Source organism: Balaenoptera physalus (genome assembly GCF_965194825.1).
Source record: "Balaenoptera physalus genome assembly, chromosome: 16".
NCBI classification, from domain to species: Eukaryota; Metazoa; Chordata; class Mammalia; order Artiodactyla; family Balaenopteridae; genus Balaenoptera; species Balaenoptera physalus.
Window position 1 is genome coordinate 26,284,184 of NC_138898.1, and position 17,957 is coordinate 26,302,140.

Sequence of the window (17,957 nt, forward strand, 5' to 3'; positions counted from 1 at the left end):
TTCTGAGCCTCAGTTCTCTTACCTATGATCACAGTAATCACTGCCTCACTTCAGGGTTGCTGGGAGGATTCTCTAACAGTAAACATTAAAGCAGCTGCCGTTCACTCAGCACTCACTACCCGCAAGCACTCTGCATGTGCTTCACATACACTGAATCATTTGATCCACACATCAGCCTTATGAGGTTACTATCTCCGTTTTACACTGGATAAACTGAGGCACAGAGTGGCTATGGAGCACATCCAAGACCACAAATAAGGAGGGGGTGAAGCCAGGAGAGGCATCCAGTCTGGCTGCAGAGAGGAATCAAGGATGAAACACAGGCCTGGAACAGAGAATCACTCAAGAAGCAGTTGGCTGGAAAACCAGAGGGACGGAGGTAAAGTGGGGCACCCTCTCTGTCTAGTGCTGATCCCCCACCAAACAGCCATGGAACTGTCCAGAGGTCAGTCCCTGCACCCCCAGGAGAGATCCCTTCCACAGATCTCTGGGGTGCCGGTTGCCAAAGCCACCCCCATCAACTCTCCCTAACAAGGAGCACGGGGACCCCAACATGATGGGGGGGAGGGGGGTGATGGACACAGTTTCAACGCCAGATGCTGCTGTTGCTATAGTTAGCATCTGAGCCCAGCTCCTTTGAAACACCTAGGTGAATATTACCTGTCCTTCCTTTTCAAGACTTTAATACATTAACATTGGATGTTACCATCACTACCAGCACCGTCATTAACACTGCATTGATTAATGGGTTTCGTTATCACAATGCCATTCAATACATGTGAGGGCTTACTACATGCCAGGCACCAGGCAAAGCAATTGAACATTCACAGCAGCCCTAGGAAGTAGGTAGGATTTATGATCCCCACTTTTATAGAGATGAAAAATTCCAAGGGTCACCTGCCCAAGTGACACAACATGCCAGACCCCAGATACAGCCCCAGGCAACTGGAAGACTTTTTCAGAAAAGGCCTACTTGTGGTACAAACCAACTACTTCCCGAAGATCAGAATTTTCATTATTCTCCATTTGGCCCCAGACCTGGGATCACTGAAATCCAAACCTGGCCCCCATCTTGAGAAAACACAGAGAACTGCCCCGGCAGCCCCAACAAGGTCTCCCCGCTAGCCTGCCCACAGGTAGGCCAGGACACCCAGGGGCACCTCACAGGGCGAGCTAGTTCATCTCCTCTTGGGGTTTTGAGGCCAGGGCTGTTTATTTTGCTTCATCCTGTCCTGGCATTTGGTGCAGCACTGTATACAAGATGGCTTAATAGGGCAGCCAAGGCCCCTGGGGCCTGAACACCTGAGCAGAGTGCCAGCCTGGCTTGGCTTGCTAATTGACAATCGTCTCACCATGGCAACTTGCACCTGGGCTGTCCTAGCCCAGCAGTGCCTAAAAAAATAGCTGGTTTCTCATTCTCCAACTCTGGGCCAGACCCTTTCTGAACTTGGCCTTATTAAGGCCCACAACTCTAATCATGGAAGTGGCCATGATTATAACCTATCTTATGTGACGAAACTGAGGTTCAGAGGTGCCAAGTACAACTGAGGCTCAATTGATACACTATGTGCATCCCATTTACACCTTTCTCCCTCTGCACGCACCAGCTGACCGATATTAACCTCTGGAGAGCTATTGAAATCAGCTCCTTTGCCCTAACCCATGGTTAGAGATAGTGAGACATGAGGATTATGGCATGATGGGCTCTGGGCTTGGGACACCTGGCTGGGTGGCCCTAGGTGAACTTTAAGGTGGAACTACTGAAGGGAGTTGCAATGTTAAGCTTAAGCAAGATACACATTCCACCCAAAGAGCTGGGGCCACTGGCAGCTATGTTAAAATCTCGGACCAAGGGCCACTCCCAACAAGTCCCCTCACTGATTGTGGCTGAACTGTAATATGACAACTTGGGAGCAGTGGAACAAGGTGCAGGGAAAGCCTACAGAGGGACAAGGAACTGGAGGATCAGCCCTGGGATTCCTGAGTCATCTTCACCAGCTACCCAAGAGCTGTAATAATCTGGAGATGGCTGTTCCAGACATCAAGGCTTTAAATGAACTCAAGCACTCCAGTTATTTGTTTGGGGAACCAAGGTTTAGAAACCCATTCACTAGCCGAGATTGGTTCTTGGACCAGCAGCACGGAATTCTCAGGCTCTACTCCAGACTTAATGAATCAGACTCTGGGGATGGAGCCCAGAAATCTCCACTGAACAAGCCTTCCAGGGAACGCTGATACATTGGAGTTTGGGGACCATGGCACTAGATTTGGGGGCCACCGTGGTACTTATGTACTGGGCCTGTTGAATGAATGACCTACTGCGACCACCCACCTTTCCACTTTAACCAGGCCCTCACATACCCCACCCACCTGACCTGCAAAAGAACAAAAGGGACACCAGACTGTTAGAGAAATACTGATTTTAATTCAACATAAGGTAAACTCTAGGCATCTGTCATCTTTCAGCCTAAAAATTAGCAAAACTGTTGAAACAAGGCACAATTTTTCCCCATACTTTGTTACATGGCTCCAGTTACAAAAAAAAAAAAATATGAAAATGTTAAAACAAAAATAGATGTCTGAGATTTAAAAAAAAAAAGTGTATAAAAAAACCTCCCACAAAACCTGTCAACGTTGTTCCTTAGTCTACAAAATAGCACCAGTAAGAAGAGTAAAAGGTGTTAAAAACCATTACGACAGCATTTCTGAAATGCAGCTTGTCCGACCTCCCATTCTCCCTAAAAACGATTTATCGATTTATCATGGAATAAAAAAGGACTTTAAAATCTCTGGAGGGAGGGTCGAGCTTTTATTGCAGTTTTCCCCCTGCAGTCTCTTAGATGAGGGGAAAGTGCGAGGAATGTGCTTCTGCCCCTGGCTGTCACTGCTGAGTTTAGAGAAGCCTAAGGAATTGGGGTGTCATACTTCTAATCTGGGGACCTGTGCCTGCGGAGTAGTCTGGAGGGTGGGGGGATGGCTGGGGTGGCGTCTTACCTAAGCCTCCTCCTTCTCCCCCCCCTCAAACGGGGAAGGGGAGAAGACAGTGAGAATCCATAGCTGTCTACACAACATATGGCAGCTTATAACCCAGCCCACCCCTTCCTGAGCTTCCAGAGGGTTCTATTGCAGTCACTGGGAGGGATTTAGCTAAGGGTAGCCCTGCCCTTGGGTTTATGGGGAAAAAAAATAGCCCTGAAAGTGATGATGATGTCATCCCGGCTGAAATCACCATCCTTGTGGAAAATACTCTAAATGGGCCCCGGATCCCAGCCCTTTATACTGAGGCCAGGGGAACGTGCCGGGGAAAATTCAAGACAGACATGGACATCATGTCCTCTTCTGCTAGCCCTAGAAGAAACCATCCTAGGCCCTTAAAAGGTCCCTTAGCTACATGTCTACTGCCACACACTCCTGGAAACAAGGAGCTGCAGACATTAAAAAAATTAAAGTCTTGCAGTAACTGTCTTGGGTGATTTTTCAGCATTAACCTGAGTATCGGAGAGCTGTCGGCACTGTGGTTTTGGTATCTTAGCCATCGTTTCTCTGAGCGGTAAACCCAGGAGGGAAAAAAAAGCCATCTTACTACCTATTTCAAGTTTTAAAATCTTAGAAGACAAAATAAGCACCGTGTTTGGCCGCTCCGAGCGGCCAGGTCTGAATTGTGCACAAGGAGATGGCACCTCGGGGTCCCCCTGCCAGGAGGGGACAAGGCAGCTCTGCTCCTGACGAGGTACTCGGCCCGACCCCACACAGCTGAGCTGGGAAGGGCAGAGCCTGGGTGCACCTCCTGGGTCGTGGCTCTGCCCACACGCCCTGGTGCCTGGGGTACTATTCACAGGCAAAGTAGTCCTTCAAGGGGGCGAAGAGGTGTCGGATGACAGGTACACTCCAGGACCTCCCGAGCAGCTTCTGGCGGGCAACACGGCCCATGTTGGACACATCTGTGTAGTGTACGGGAAACCCGAAGATCCTGGGGGTGGGGAGGGGGGCACCAGAGTGAAAACACAGGGAGTCAGATGTGCCCCCTCCAGCGTGCTTAACGCCTCTGGGAGATCCTCGCCTTGGCAGCCAACGTGGCGCTGCTCTTCCTGACCTTTGACCCGTCCCTTCCACCAGGCCCACCAGGCCTTCACATGAGCCCTCTCTTGACCCCCAGAGGTCAGGCCCACCAGTTCTTCAGCACAAAGGACTGTCATGAGGGCATGGTCCCTCTCTGAGGGCACCTGTCTTGTGCATGCCCCTACACTGGCACAATGCTCCTGGCACATAGATGGTGCTCAGTGGACCTTTCTCAAATGAAAGGATGCCAAGATGGCCAGCCAGCCAGCAGACAGAAACGTACCTCTCCTCAAACCACACAAGGACAGAAGTTAGGCAATTGCCTTAGTAAAGAATAAGGACACTCACAAAATGGACCTTATTTCCAATCATCAGATGCTCAGATAATTTACCATGAGTAAACTGAAGCATCCTGCATTTTCTTTCTTTCTTCAAAGCAAACTGCTGGATCAAGGGCCAAGCTGGACTTAATGGTAGATGGCAACCACATATACCAACAGCCTCCTGAATGGAATTCTACCACAGGTCTGGGAAGAGGCTACAGATACACTGGACCTCATTCTTTCCCAGGTTTACAATCTAATACCACAAATTAAACCAAGAAATAAATCCAGTTGTAGAACTAAAATATCTGGAATGTAACTACTCTATCAAATAACCGCAAAACACAACCGAAAACGTAAAGAGGAACAGTCATAGCCCTTACTACATTCTAATCACAATAACAAAATCAAACAAAAGGAGTGAGAGAAAAAAAAATTAAATACAGAACAGGAGAAATGAAATCTAAGAGCTGGTTCTCTGAATCAAAACAGACACACTACCAACTTAGTCAAATAAATGGATAAGGGAGAAGGCAGACTGTGGCTAAGGAGGAATCAGCTTTAGAACAAGCAAGTCGGCAGGAGGAATCCTGAGAAAGAGCAACGGCATGTCGGCAGGGTTTCCTTTAGCTGGGTCCTCACGCGTCCTAGCGGCCCAGCATGGTGGGGCAGGCAAATGCCGGGGCAGCACAGCCAACATAGACAGATGTGCTGGCCCATGACCTCATGTGTTGGATTCCTCACCACCACAACCCTTTGGCCATTTCTGCTAGGAAATAAACACTAACTGAAAAGGTTACTCCTCCCAGCCCTGCTAACTAACACAGAAGGTCAGTGAGAACATGTGGAATTAAGGCAAGCACTTGCCCATTCGCACTGCTGGCCTTAACCATGTTTTCTTCCCCTTTCTCTCTATCTGCTTGATTCCCCTTTCCACATACAGCCTTGCTCACCTTTCTAGCTCAGTGCACCACAAAACATCTTCTTTGCCATTCATGACAACAGGGAAAAGTTGGTTTTTCCCCTGTCTGATCGAGTTCGACTTGGTGGTTATTGTCTGTACTTTCTTTAACTGGAGAACAAAACGACATCATGGAGTGAGCACAGAATGAAGGGTTCTGGGTCAAGGCTCAGAAGCAGGTAAGGGAAGGAGGAGGGAGGGTCGGTGGGAGAGAGAGAGAGAGTGGCAGGGCCGGGCTCCGACAGGGAATGAGAAAAGGAGAGTTGGAAGGACAAGAACACTCTGTGCTTCCCACAAACGCCAAGAAGTTAATGAACAGGAAGGACGAGCCTCAGAGAGAACAAGAGATAAACAACAAATGACCACAAATGAGATCACATGGGGACCAAGAAAACAGAGTTATTGATCAAGCAAGATTAAGCAAAATTAAAAGTCCACCCAGATTGTAGAGGATGGGCAACCAGGGTTTGAATGAATGGAGCTTAGCTTAATGGAAACATTGAAAAGTAAGTTTATGGAGATCTTAATAGAATTATCCATGACTTAACCATAGATTTTTTTTTTTTTTTTTTTTTGCAAAAGTGTACTCATTTCTCACTGGGAGGATGAGCTGAGTCTCCGTGGAGTGTGCCTTCACAATCGGAAAGTCTACTTGACTTTTCTCAGTGATTTTTGTTTATCAAGAACCTCTCCTACACTGTACTTGAAGACAGGATAGAACAATTATGTGGGGAAAGAAGCCCAGCACCAGGGAGTCACGTGGGGGGAGGGGCAGGAACAAATTGGACACCAAGGTCAAGTCCCGATTAGAGATCACCAAGTGCATTTCCCAGTGGGCCAGGCACAGAGCACATCTTACCTTTGCTGTCCTATTGAACTCCAGGCAGTCCTGCAGCTCGAGTTTATCATTCTTTGATGCTATCACAGGCCTGAGAACATCCAAAACCCATTACTTTCTACCACCTGGAAAGGGGCCTTGGCTAGGTGCCTCCCAAGGTGGGAGTGAGAGCCCAAGCTGCAAAATGTGCTCTGGCAGTGAACTTTGCTACAAATACATGATGGCCCTGGCATGAGCACAAGCCTGTGTGCTGAGCCAGGGACAGACTAGTCCCTTGATGGGGGCCGAGGGTCGGGGAGCCCAGTGTCCAGGAGTGAATGCTCCTCCTTCCCAAATGTTAACAGTAGTCAAAGCTCCTTCACTGAGGGGAGCAGGATGGGGAAGCCCATTGTTGGAGGAGTCAGGAGACGCCTCAGTCTCAGCCCCACTGCTCACTGGCTGAGTGAATGACCTTGAGCAAATTCTGCCACCTCTCTGAGCCTCAGGAGCTTGGATTAGGTCTTTGTGGGTCTACTCACTACAACTAGCACATCAAACCCATGATTTGTTGGCTTATTGCTGGAATGCAGCCTCAGGAGGCTTTAATAGTGGGTCCAACTAAAGACAAAAGGTGGTTCACAAAGGGACTAAAATTAATTCCCCCTTGTAACTTTCACCACTGAAACCTGCAAAAGCAGAGAGAGGAAAACAGGTGCTTGAGAAGGAAAATGGATAGAACTTTAGAAACTGAAGTGGTTAAACTGAAGTCCAGACCAGAAAACCAGCAAGAGGTGTGAATGCACAAAGTTGATGAATGCCACAGCATCCCTGTGTAAGGAACTCCAAGGCCAAAAAGAAATCAGACATAAGATTGGATATGGTGCCCACAAGAGGGGCCATCGAACACAGAATAATACCTCACTGACCTCACCCTCTCTCTATTCCCAACTCTTCCATGGACCCAGGGGAGCTAAGGGCTCACAGCCCTGCTCTACCTTCTGTTGATTCTAGGACTGAAATCTTAACAACCAAGATGTTTGGTCTAAAGGCTGGATTTGGGTCTGTGACCCGTGGTTGACACTGGCTGAGTCATGGATCCTGCTGAGCCCACATGTAGCAGTTCACTTCTCATCCCAACTCAGATAATGCTCAGCAAATCCCATTATCTAGAATCTGATCCCTCCCTGTAATTCCACAGGACACCCTCCTGGAGCCACTGCTCTCATTGTGTTCAGTGCATGTGGATGGCACCTCTTGGGCACAGCACAATAATCAAAGTCAGAGCCCCCCTCCTCTGAACAACACCTCAGCTGCCTCCCCACTTCTGCACTCATCACATGATAGTCTATTATTCTTCCACCAGAAACCCTGAGAACCAGAGACACAACTCATCTCGTCTGCTTAAAATCTCACGTAAACTCCTGGGTCAAAGTAAATGTGTTGCCATGACTACAAACCTCACATAATTTGGCCCATACTTCGGAGTCCTCAGCCCTCCTCTCACACCCACTCCCCACCCCTGGAACACTGTTCTCCAAGCTGCTCTGCGAATGCCCATCACTGGCCTCCCTGACCCTCTCCCTTCTGCTCTCAACTGCATGTCTCCACTCCATCACTTTGGGTCCTGCTGGGATGAGAAGCCTCCTCATCAACTCTTCCAGTGCCCCCTCCAACCCTGACCCTGAAATCATTTGTCTTCTCTACGCCTCCCCCACTGGCTCTGTGAGAGCCAAGACTGACATCTAGTCACCACGGAACTGGCAGCAGGAACAGAAGTGACTGGCAGGGTGAGAGCTCAGGAATGGAGTGAATAAGCCAAGTTCATTCCAGACATGGATGTTGCACCATCTGATGGGCTGATAATAAAAATGTAAGACACCCAACAGAAATCCCAAGCTATTCCAGTACCTTCTCACCTCTGTCCACACTTTGCTAAATATCTGAAAGTTATGCTTCCAACACTTCCTTTTAAAGAAGATTTTTTTTGAAGCTAACTCATTTGCAAGTTATATTACCATCACATTTGGTATCTTAATTAGCAGGTTGGTCTCCGTGAAGCCACATAAAGGAGATAATTAATCCTCAGCCAAGCCACTTGCCTTGTGGCTTTCAACGTGAAAGGACTAATGAAAAGTTGGGGAAAGATCTCAGTCAAGAAAATCCAAGGGAGACAGGCTTTGGGCTACCAATTGTTATCTCAGCTCTGCCACCTGATTGGTCACCACAGGCCTGGTCCAGGGATCACTTCATCTCAGGGGCAGGGAGATTAAGTTCATTTCCCAATGGACCGTATCTGGGAGGAGAGGTGGGGTGTAGAAATATCAGCATCCCTTGCTGGGAAGAAGCCTGCTCCAACACATGGCACTTTTAAGCACCAGGTCCCTAGGCAGAGCAGAAATAAATGTACTGAGGAATCCTGGCCTGAGATTCTCAGGTACTTGGTGTACAGCCTAACAGGCTTCAACCACAACCCTATGGTTGAAGGGGTTGGTCTGAAGCAGAGGGTGAGGGCTTTTCTCAGCAGAGCCAGCTCTTTCTACAAGGTTCCAATGTGTCTCTTTCATAAGAGTCGATGGTTAATGGCTCATACCATTAGTTATATTAAACTTGGCTGTTACCTGCCCCACTCGGAGCCCCTTGTTACCTGTTCATCCCAGGCAGGTTGCCCCAGAAGTATCGGGCTCTGTGAGCAGCAGACACTTTGATGGCATCAATCATCACTGGATTACACTGCAGGGAGAGAGAAGGGCAGCTGCTGGGAGCCCATGGCAGAATTCAGGCGGCTGACAGGTGACATGGCAGTCCCCTGGCTGTGGAGGAGGCATGGTTCCTGCCAGGCAAGGGACAGACCAATTCCCCTCAAGAATCTGACTGAAGGACATAGCTAGTGCCCCCATATTAATGGTGGGGAAAGAGACCAGATCAGACCAGCAGGTTGTAAGAGAAGGTATCCCCTGGGGCACGCCACGTTATTATAGAATGTACTGTGTACAGTGGTAAAAGCAACTCAAAATTGAAATCCAGCAGGTTGAGATCCTGGTTATGGAAATGCAGTGTTGGCAAAATCTGACTTCTGCCACTGATTGGTCAGGTTCACATGGCATGAGGGAACTGACCAGCCAGTTCTATAACCTCACTAGCAGAACTTTAGCTCTAAAGCTGGGGGGAAATAAGTATGTACATAAAGTATTTACTACAATGCTTGATGCATATTAAACAGTAAATAATTAACTTGCCTGTGGTCCCTAATGCAGAGTTTCTGGGAACAAGGGTGAGAAAAAAAAAACTCTCTAGAGTAAAAAATCTCTTTCATGATGCCTCCAAAAGTAGGTGATGGTTTCATCATCTGACTTCAGTGGGTTTGGGGTGAGGTGAGAGATCAAATGTTTTCCAAGTACTAAAGAGAACCAACCCACTCCATTCCATTACTCTCAGACCTAGCCATGCCCTCCATGGGGAACCCGGAAATCATTCCCAGCACTGGAAATACCCTACACCCCCGTTGCCAGCAGGGCCTTCATGCTCATGTTATCTTGACAATCAAGACCCCGGGTCCCCTCACCTCCAGGAACCGAGAGATGTCCCGCTTGTCGCCAACCTTCATGGCCACCACGTTCTCAAACATCCAGAAGAAAGGCCGGTCTTCACCCTCCTTGGGGCGTGTGTAATTCAGCAGATGGTAGAACTCAAAGAAGAGCCGGCCTGTGCCCTCTGAGCCCACAAAAGAAAACGGCAGAGCCAGGTTCAAAACGTTCAGCCCACCCCTCCATATTGAGACCAATGGGTTCCCAATGACGAGCTAAGGCTGATGCCTTACTGTCCCTTCTCCCTGCCACCCTCTGCAATGACAGGCATCAGCACTGCAGTACTCATTTGTATCTCTGGGGACTGGGGAGTCACAATGAGGCATGAACAGAGACAACAGGTAAGTTTGGCTAGAAGCTAACAGCTCCTTCTCAGGCCACTCCTCCTGGACCAGCACTCAGGGGATGTAGGGTCTCTTGGGGCCACGGGAAAGAAGGGATGCTCACCATACAGGCCTTTCCTGGCAGGGTTCACATTTGAGAGATCATTGCATGGGCTTCCACCAATCACCAAGTCAAAGGGGCCCCATTCTTCAATCTGCAAGAGAAAAACAGTCAGGGATGGGGGTGAGGATGGAGAGGTGAACAGCCTGGATTCCAGGTAACCAGCTAGAAGAAAACCCACTTCTAGGTCTTGCTTGGTCATTTCAGTCGCCCAACTCCACTTTTGACCCAAGGAAACCAAATGCTCAGGATACGCTAAGATCTAAATCATTCTGAATGATTTCCAAGTTGTGGGTTTAACACTACAGCTTGATGGAACCAAACCTTCTCTTCTGCCACAACCCCGGGCAGGGAGAAGGCGGCAACGTGGCTGTGAGGATGTCGGGGGCTCAGGGAGTGGAGGAAGAGGGGGTCTGCCCTCACGTTTTTCTTTGTGATATTCCTGACGTCGTTCACATATTTGATATTGCCCTCATGCTTAACAGTTCCAACGGCGATGGACTCTTCACACACTTCAGAGGCAACATATTTCTCCACTTTGATGCCCAATTCTTTGAGGACCAAGTACCCTGTTTGGGGGGGGGGGGTCGAGGGGGAGAGAAAAGACATCAGGGTTGTCCTGCCAAGGGCCCCTCCTTTCAGTTACTCTAAGCCATCTCCAGAACTCACACCAGACACAGCAAGGCCATGGCAGTCCTCAAGTGGACCCCTGCAGATGGCAGGGTCTAACCCTAACTGTACACTGGGCCCCCCAGGCTCTCTGCGGAGTTTCATGAAGAAAATATGTATGTATAACTGGTATAGCCCACTGGCAGCATTCATTAAAACTGACAGGCACATAGCAAAGGCCCCCCCATCTACCACCCCAGCAGAGTCAGACACATGAATGGGTATCTTCTCCAAAACCATGCTGAGAAAAAAAAGCTTTAAAAGCTGTCAGTGTTTTAGGCAGGTGGACACTGGTGAACAAATAGAAGTACAAGTGAGGCTAAGTGCACAGCAACGCATTCTCACTGCTTCCTGCTCTCCTGAAAGGGAAATGTTCCTAACAATTCACCACAGGGCAGTTCTGACAATTAAATGAGTTAAATCAGGCAAAGTGCCCCAGGGGCAAACATGCATGTCGGCTATGCTTATTCTATACATGGGAAACCTAGAGGAAACGGGAGGGAACCAAGATTAGAGATGTTAGGAGGAGAGTTGCCCAATTAATAATCTCCAATGTGTCTATGCTTATGGAATGGAAAATAATTTTCCAAAATTCCTGTACATAATAAAAAATAAAATGCAGAGGCTAAAATATCCATGCCTTTAAAAAGGACCAAAAGAGGACCAGGTGGGTGAAATGGTGGAGAGGTTTGAGGAGAGAAACAAGGAGCCAGTGGATTTCTCAGAACAGGTGACCAACAGGTACTTCCCAGGGGTCTTTCTTGACACTGACAACGGACACCTGGATCAGGTGAGCATCCCCAGGTGAACCCCTAACTCACCTGTCGCAATTCCGTCAAACAGGGACAAGACTCGAATGGGTCGCCTTCGGTTTGCGGGAATCGCAGGGTATAACTTGGGGGCTTCCTGCCAGGTTAAATAAAGAGGTCATGGAGGTCAAGGTGTGGGTGTGGGGAGGGGGACTCAAGCTCTGGAAGAAGGGCTGGCCTTCCTCTGAAGGACACAAGCCCTGAGCTCTGCCCTTTCTTCACTGGGATGCCCTGGGGAGCTTTGGCACAGATGGCCCTTCCACCCTTAGACACGGAACAGATGAGGCTCTGACACGGGTGCAAAGTCACCCACAAAAAGACATGTGCTCCTCCATGAACTTGCAGCCCAGGAAAAGCCATATATGCCCACTAAGACTTGGGAGTAGGTCCCAGGCTTCCCTCCCCTCTGCAGTTCCACTAAGACTAAGTAAGTCTGGGTCAGTTCCATCCCTATTTCTTCAGCAGGCCCTTGAAAAAGCCAAGCCAAGAGAGAGGGGAGGGAAGAACACTGGAGCCGCCTGGGAAGTGCACACGGGACAATTAATTAGCCGGGGCTCCAGTCTGAGGCTCTCAGACGCTGTCGGAGCTTTGTTTCTGTGAACTCCATGCACTGGGGTGGGTGCCAAGCTTACGTAGTCGAGCCCCGGGTCGCTGGTGAAGAAGGCCTGCAGGCGCACACTCCAGTCCTTGCGGCGCCGCAGGACGCCATGGCAGCGCTGGGGCAGGCACATGTAGCAGCTCCAGGGCTCCTGCAGCTTGGCGTCTGCCGCCGTGCCCGGGCCCACCAGCACCTCCAGGCACTCCACACAGAAGCACCTACGCCGGGTGGCGGGGAGGAGGGGTGGCTGTCATCAGGCGGCTCTCCTGAGAGCCCCACCCTCCCCACGGGGCTGGCGTGTGCTGGCTGAAACCCTCTCTGGCCCCCAGTTGCCCCTCCCCATGGGCAGCAAGGCCCTGTGTGCGATCTCTCCCTGGAAACCTGGGCACCCTCAGTCCACAGGCAGCTCTGCGGATCCTTCTCTAGCCCGCTCCCTGCCTTTCTTCAACCCATCCCGACATCCCAGTTCTACTTCAGGGACATAGAACCTTCAAGAACAGGCCCCCACAGATATAATACCGGCTCCGGGCCCCATCCCCAGGTCAGCGAGGCTCCAGTCCCCATGCTCACCGGCAGCAGCTGGTGTTGCTGCAAAGGAGCAGCTCGCGGCCCTCGCAGCACACGGTGCAGTAGGACTGGTAGCCGTCGTCGTCGTACATGTAGAACAGCTCAAGGAACCGGTCCTGGCAGCCAGAGAGAAATGCCTGTGAAATCGGAGACCAGGGACCTCCAGGCCCCGCTCGCTTGCTCACTGGCGGAGGCCCTAGGACGCAGCCACAGAACAGGTCATGGGCAGCCTGGTGCTCTTTACAGGGACAACTAGCTGGGGTCTGAGGGGCACCGCCCCTTGGAGTGAAGGGTGGGGCGATCGGCCCCACTAGAGCCTTCCCTACCGCCTACACGCAGGTGCTTTATTCTAGGGAAGTGCAGGGAAGTTGAGAAGAAGGGAAGGGGCAGGAAAGTCCAGGGCGGGGATTGGTCTTACCCGGCATGTCTGGCAGAGTCCACCCTCAAAGAGAGGGTGGAAGGACACGGGGTTTTTCCTACCACAGGACAAACAGCTATCTGTAAGAAAGATAGGGATGCACCTTGTGGCAATGACAGCCCCAAGATCAGCTGCTGAAGCCTTGTGTCTCGTTGTTCTTATGTACTCCACGTTAGGAATATGCCAAAGATTCTTCACAATTTGTTCCTTTGACTGTGCTTCAAAGTTGCCATCTCTGTTCCACAGATGGAGAGGCTAAATCGACAGCTCCAAGCAGAAGGTCCCACAGGACAGGCAAAGGTCTGACCCAGAAATGGGGGGCAGGGTGGTGCCCACAGAACAGAACAAGGAGCAGCTGTGCCAGCAGAGGAACCAAGCTTGGAGGGTCTGGTATGAAAAATCTTTAAAGACTCTTTACAGGCTGGGACTTTTGGAGAATTTGTGGTGATGCCAGTTTGCCTGTTGTCTCATCATGATAGGACTTGCCCGTGACCAATCCTACACACAGCCACGGCTGTAATTTCAGAGCCTGGGTCCTTTTACTATAGGCTATCCTGTCCCTTCACATCAGCAGGTCTTACTGATCTACATCACTGACCAGGTGGACCGGGCCTGCAAAATAAATACCAAGCACTCCCTGCCAGGAAGCAGACAGATGAAGGAGCCTTGGGGGATAGGAGGATCATGGGTCCAGGTTCCCAGAATCAAAAGGGCCTGCTCCAATCGGGGCTCCCTGGGTCAACAGCTCTGTTGTTTTCCTACCCAGCACTGACTATCCACTTAATATTTGTTGACTAAAGGACATCGGGCTGAGGAAGCAATAGACAGCTGTCCTCACACATTCCGAGTTCCGTTAGATGTGTACTGGGCAGTTTCAACTCCAGCAGAATTCCCAGCCAGGGCAAAGAACCAGAGTTGGCTTTGAGAGTGACAGTGGTGAAGTGTGTCTGGCTTTCACCTCAAAGCCAGTTGCAGTGCTTGTTCAGGGGGCTCACGAGGCCACAGATCATGGTTTCAGGTTTTGGGCTCTCCTGGCCCAAGCATCCTCATTTCCATTCTGTCCCCAGGCACACCTCCCGCTCACTGACCTTAGGAATCAGCCTCAGTGAAAACCAGGCAACTCATTCTAAGTAGCATCTAAGTAAGATGTCCACGCCTCGACCTGAGGTCAACGCAGAGTAGGGGGTGGACCTCTGCAGGGCAGACCAGCAGGCCTGGAGCACAGGCTGGGAGCACTACCCAGGCAGGGAAGCCAGCCAGGGATAGGGCCTTACCTTCAAGATTGCTCTTGTTGTTGGAAACATCCGAAGCCATTTGCTCTGTTGAGAAAAGAGAAGGTGTGAGATGAGGTCGGGGAGCCTCTTACCGATCATCTACGCCCTTGCTGAGTGGTCCTCACTACCTGCCCACTTCCACTTGAGGATGGACCGTCCCCCAGCCTCCTCACCCCACAATCACCTCGACTCTGGTCCTCCTCTCCTCGGTCTTTGCCATTGTTATAACAATTTGTCTTGAGGCGCTTGGCTGGGGGGCAGTAGTCAGAGGTGGTGGAGTCCTCAGCTGTGCGTCTTCGCGTCTTGTTCTCTGTGAAAGGTGAGGAGAAGGCAGCCATGGCTGGGTGGGAGGAGGGTGCTGGGAGGACAGGACCCTACTTGCTGTGCCTGGGTGCCAGCTGCATCTGGCCATGACATGAGTCTACCCTGGGTGTCTCAGGTCCCTCCATGGAAAATTTGCATGAGGACGTAATTTAAAACTCCTCACGTAGCTAACCCACGTACAGGGTCTTCAACAGCTGCAGTTGGAAAATACATGCTCTAGACCCAGCACAAAGAGAATTAGGCACAGCTCAGTCTACAGATGAAACCCTGACACTGTCTATGATCCCCAATGAGCTGATAGCCACATGTAGCTACTGAGAACTGGCAATGCCACTTGTATGACTGAGGAACTGCATTTTACATTTAACTTCTACATGAATTTAAAAACTGCAATTGATCCAATTTCTAATGAGAATTTAGCATCCAAATTGAGATGTTCTAAGACACATCAAAAACGAGATATTGAAAATAGGACTAAAAGGTCATGTAAAATATCTTAATTTTTTTTATACTGACTGTTGTAAATGGTAAAATGTTGGAAATAGATTAAGTGTATGATCAATATTAATTTTACTCTTTTTTTAAGCTTCTTAATGTGGCTACTAGAAAACATTTAATTATATTAGGTGGCTACTGTTTATATGTCTATAAATTCCATTGTGTTTTTATTCAATCTATATAGTATAATCTATAAGGGACATGGTTAAGTTTGACTCTGACCCTAGGAGAGAAAATTACACAGCCGTTAAAAATCATAAGGACCCTTTAGTGAGAAAATGACATTTAACAGTGCTTATACGATAAATATTGAGAAATAAAGGGAAAGCAGGAATCCAACCAGTGTACAGAAAGAGCTGGAAGGACGTGCACACCCAAAAACATTGGCCTGGAGGGCAGCTGTGAAGGTTGGAGTGAAGGGGCAGGGGTAAGAGTTCAGGTTGACTTTTAACAGATTTGATTCTTTTCCAGTGACCACTGTGTATGCAAAGAAATTGAAAGAAAGTGCAGAAAAAATAGTGCATAGTCAAAAGATGGGGAGGGAATACCGTGTTTCCTTGCTTCTAAGTTCCTACTGCCTGCACGACGAACCTTCGACTTATTAACCACTTTTGGCGGGGAGGGACAAAACAAAACAGAAAACACTGCGTTAAATATAAGGATTATAAGACAAATCCTGGATTTCTGGAGAGTGACAACAAGAAACCACAGATCCCTAATAATGGGGGAAATGCAATATTGGTCAACGTGAGGATAGATGATGCCCCTTTCTGAATGGAGGTGACTTATAGATTTTGGGTGTTTGTGGGGTTTTTTTAAAAACACACTCCAAGTTTTCTCCAATATGCAGAGCTTAATTATTTTTTCCTTTTAAAAAAAGGTGCTAGTGAAGATTCCATCTTGACTCTGTTTACTCAAGCTTTAAGAACAGACTCAGGGAGGCGCAAGAGGGAAGCGATATGGAGATATATGTATACAGATAGCTGATTCACTTTGTTATAGAGCAGAAACTAACACAACATTGTAAAGCAATTATACTCCAATAAAGATGTAAAAAAATTAAAAAATAAATAAAAAACAAAGAACAGATTCAATCCCGGTTATATGTACTTGACCTTTTGGCAGGAAAGTGTCCAGTGAAACTAGAAAAGGCTAGGCTGTTGGAAAAAACTAACTAAACTAAGGAGCCAGCCAGGGCTGACTGGCTACTGTAAAGCCGGGGTGGGATGAGAGGCAGCAGGGGGTGACTGCATCTCCCCAGGATGCTCCCACCAGCGGCAGCAGGGGTGCTGCCACAGGGAGCCATTCCCACCTGGTTGCCTGTTGTTGGGTTTGAGGCCCTCGATCCCGGTGGGTTTAAAGCCCCCGTGGGCCCACTCCAACATGGGCTTCAGCTGATCCTCCAGCGAGTCTCCAGGGCTGCTGGGGAAGGTTTTGCCAGCCCGTATCCTGGCTTTCTGCCGAGATAGAGAGAGAATCTGATGAAGAGGAGGGTCGGGTGCTTGCCTGGCCCCACCCAGGGATGCCCCTTGCTGGGGCCTGCATTCCCCTTTACACTGGGCCCTTTCATAGCCAGACAGCTGTCCTGAGCTGTGGTATGTGACAGTGAGGAATGGCCTGTGCAGGGACAGGCCATGGGGGGAGCCTTAAGTCTCCCCACACAGGCACCAGATATGATCTCTTCCCTATAGGGAACTGGAGTGGTCAGCTCCCTCTCGAGGGCAGAGGATCAGAATTAGCTGTGTCACTTTTTAGCTATAGGAGAAGCATCAGCCAGCACTGTCTCATGGCCTCTGAGAAAGCTCCAGGTTTCTTGTTTTATTTCCCTAATGAAGGTGTGGAGGTGTTAAGTCCTATTTCAGAAGCACCAGGACTTACGTGTCTAATTAAGCACAGAGCTTGTCTCATAAATGCTGGACAGAGGACACTGATCTTTTCAGTTGCAAGTCAAGGTAGAGGAAGGACAGAGCCTGACGGATCCCACAGACAAGGGGAGGAAGCAGCTGACCCTGAGCAGCTGCCCAGTCTTGGCCCTGAACCACAAGTTCTGGAAAAGCTTGCTCACTGATTCGAATATCGCCTCCTACTTCCCAGGGCTCCTCCTTCCTCATTCAGTGGGCAATTCAGACGGAGACCAGCCGGGAGCTGGGGTAGCACTGGGAAATCATGGGCAGTCTCAAATCCCTTCCTTCCCTTCCCAGCACGGCCTGTCAGGCCACTGTCTTTTAACCTCCTTCCTCCCTGCTTGCCCCGGTCCCCTCCAACCCATCCTCGGCCACACCGAGGCCTGAGTTGGCTTTCTGTATGTTTCTTGCTTTAACCCCACCCATTCTTGGGGCCAGGCCCTAGCCACCCACCACCATGTTACCTCCAGAGCGTGGTACATGGCCTTCCTGTAAGAGACCAGCTTATTGAAGGTCGCCAGGTTAAAGTGGTGGCTGAACAACCCCAAGGCCACCAACTTATCTGCTGGTATCTAGAAGAGAAAGCCATCATCAACATTCACCTACAGCCTGTGTCTTGGGTGCCCTGGGTTTCTCATGAGCTTATTCCTGGGGATCAGGTTCACAGATATTTTCAGAGCAAATGACTTTCATGATCCCTGGTGTGAC

General features: G+C 49.5%; 1 protein-coding gene across 9 annotated transcripts in view; it reads right to left on the reverse strand.

The window, feature by feature from the left end:
* Positions 1-822: 822 nt before the first annotated feature.
* The window catches only part of DNMT3B (DNA methyltransferase 3 beta), a 38,228-nt gene continuing 21,093 nt past the window's right edge, over positions 823-17,957 (reverse strand). For 5 of the 9 annotated variants that reach the window (XM_082432135.1, XM_082432136.1, XM_082432134.1 and 2 more), the window contains 15 exons: positions 17,714-17,821; positions 16,658-16,802; positions 14,708-14,833; positions 14,524-14,568; positions 13,250-13,329; positions 12,835-12,947; positions 12,299-12,482; positions 11,679-11,763; positions 10,612-10,757; positions 10,192-10,282; positions 9,723-9,871; positions 8,805-8,890; positions 6,203-6,272; positions 5,336-5,454; positions 823-3,970 (listed from right to left, as the gene is read on the reverse strand). In XM_082432135.1, the coding sequence (XP_082288261.1) occupies positions 3,829-3,970; positions 5,336-5,454; positions 6,203-6,272; positions 8,805-8,890; positions 9,723-9,871; positions 10,192-10,282; positions 10,612-10,757; positions 11,679-11,763; positions 12,299-12,482; positions 12,835-12,947; positions 13,250-13,329; positions 14,524-14,568; positions 14,708-14,833; positions 16,658-16,802; positions 17,714-17,821 (1,689 nt within the window). In that variant the 3' untranslated portion in view covers positions 823-3,828. Of the gene's footprint in view, positions 3,971-5,334; positions 5,455-6,202; positions 6,273-8,804; positions 8,891-9,722; positions 9,872-10,191; positions 10,283-10,611; positions 10,758-11,678; positions 11,764-12,298; positions 12,483-12,834; positions 12,948-13,249; positions 13,330-14,523; positions 14,569-14,707; positions 14,834-16,657; positions 16,803-17,713; positions 17,822-17,957 lie in introns of those variants that run through there. The other 4 variants (XM_082432137.1, XM_082432140.1, XM_082432138.1 and 1 more) reach the window with 2 other exon arrangements.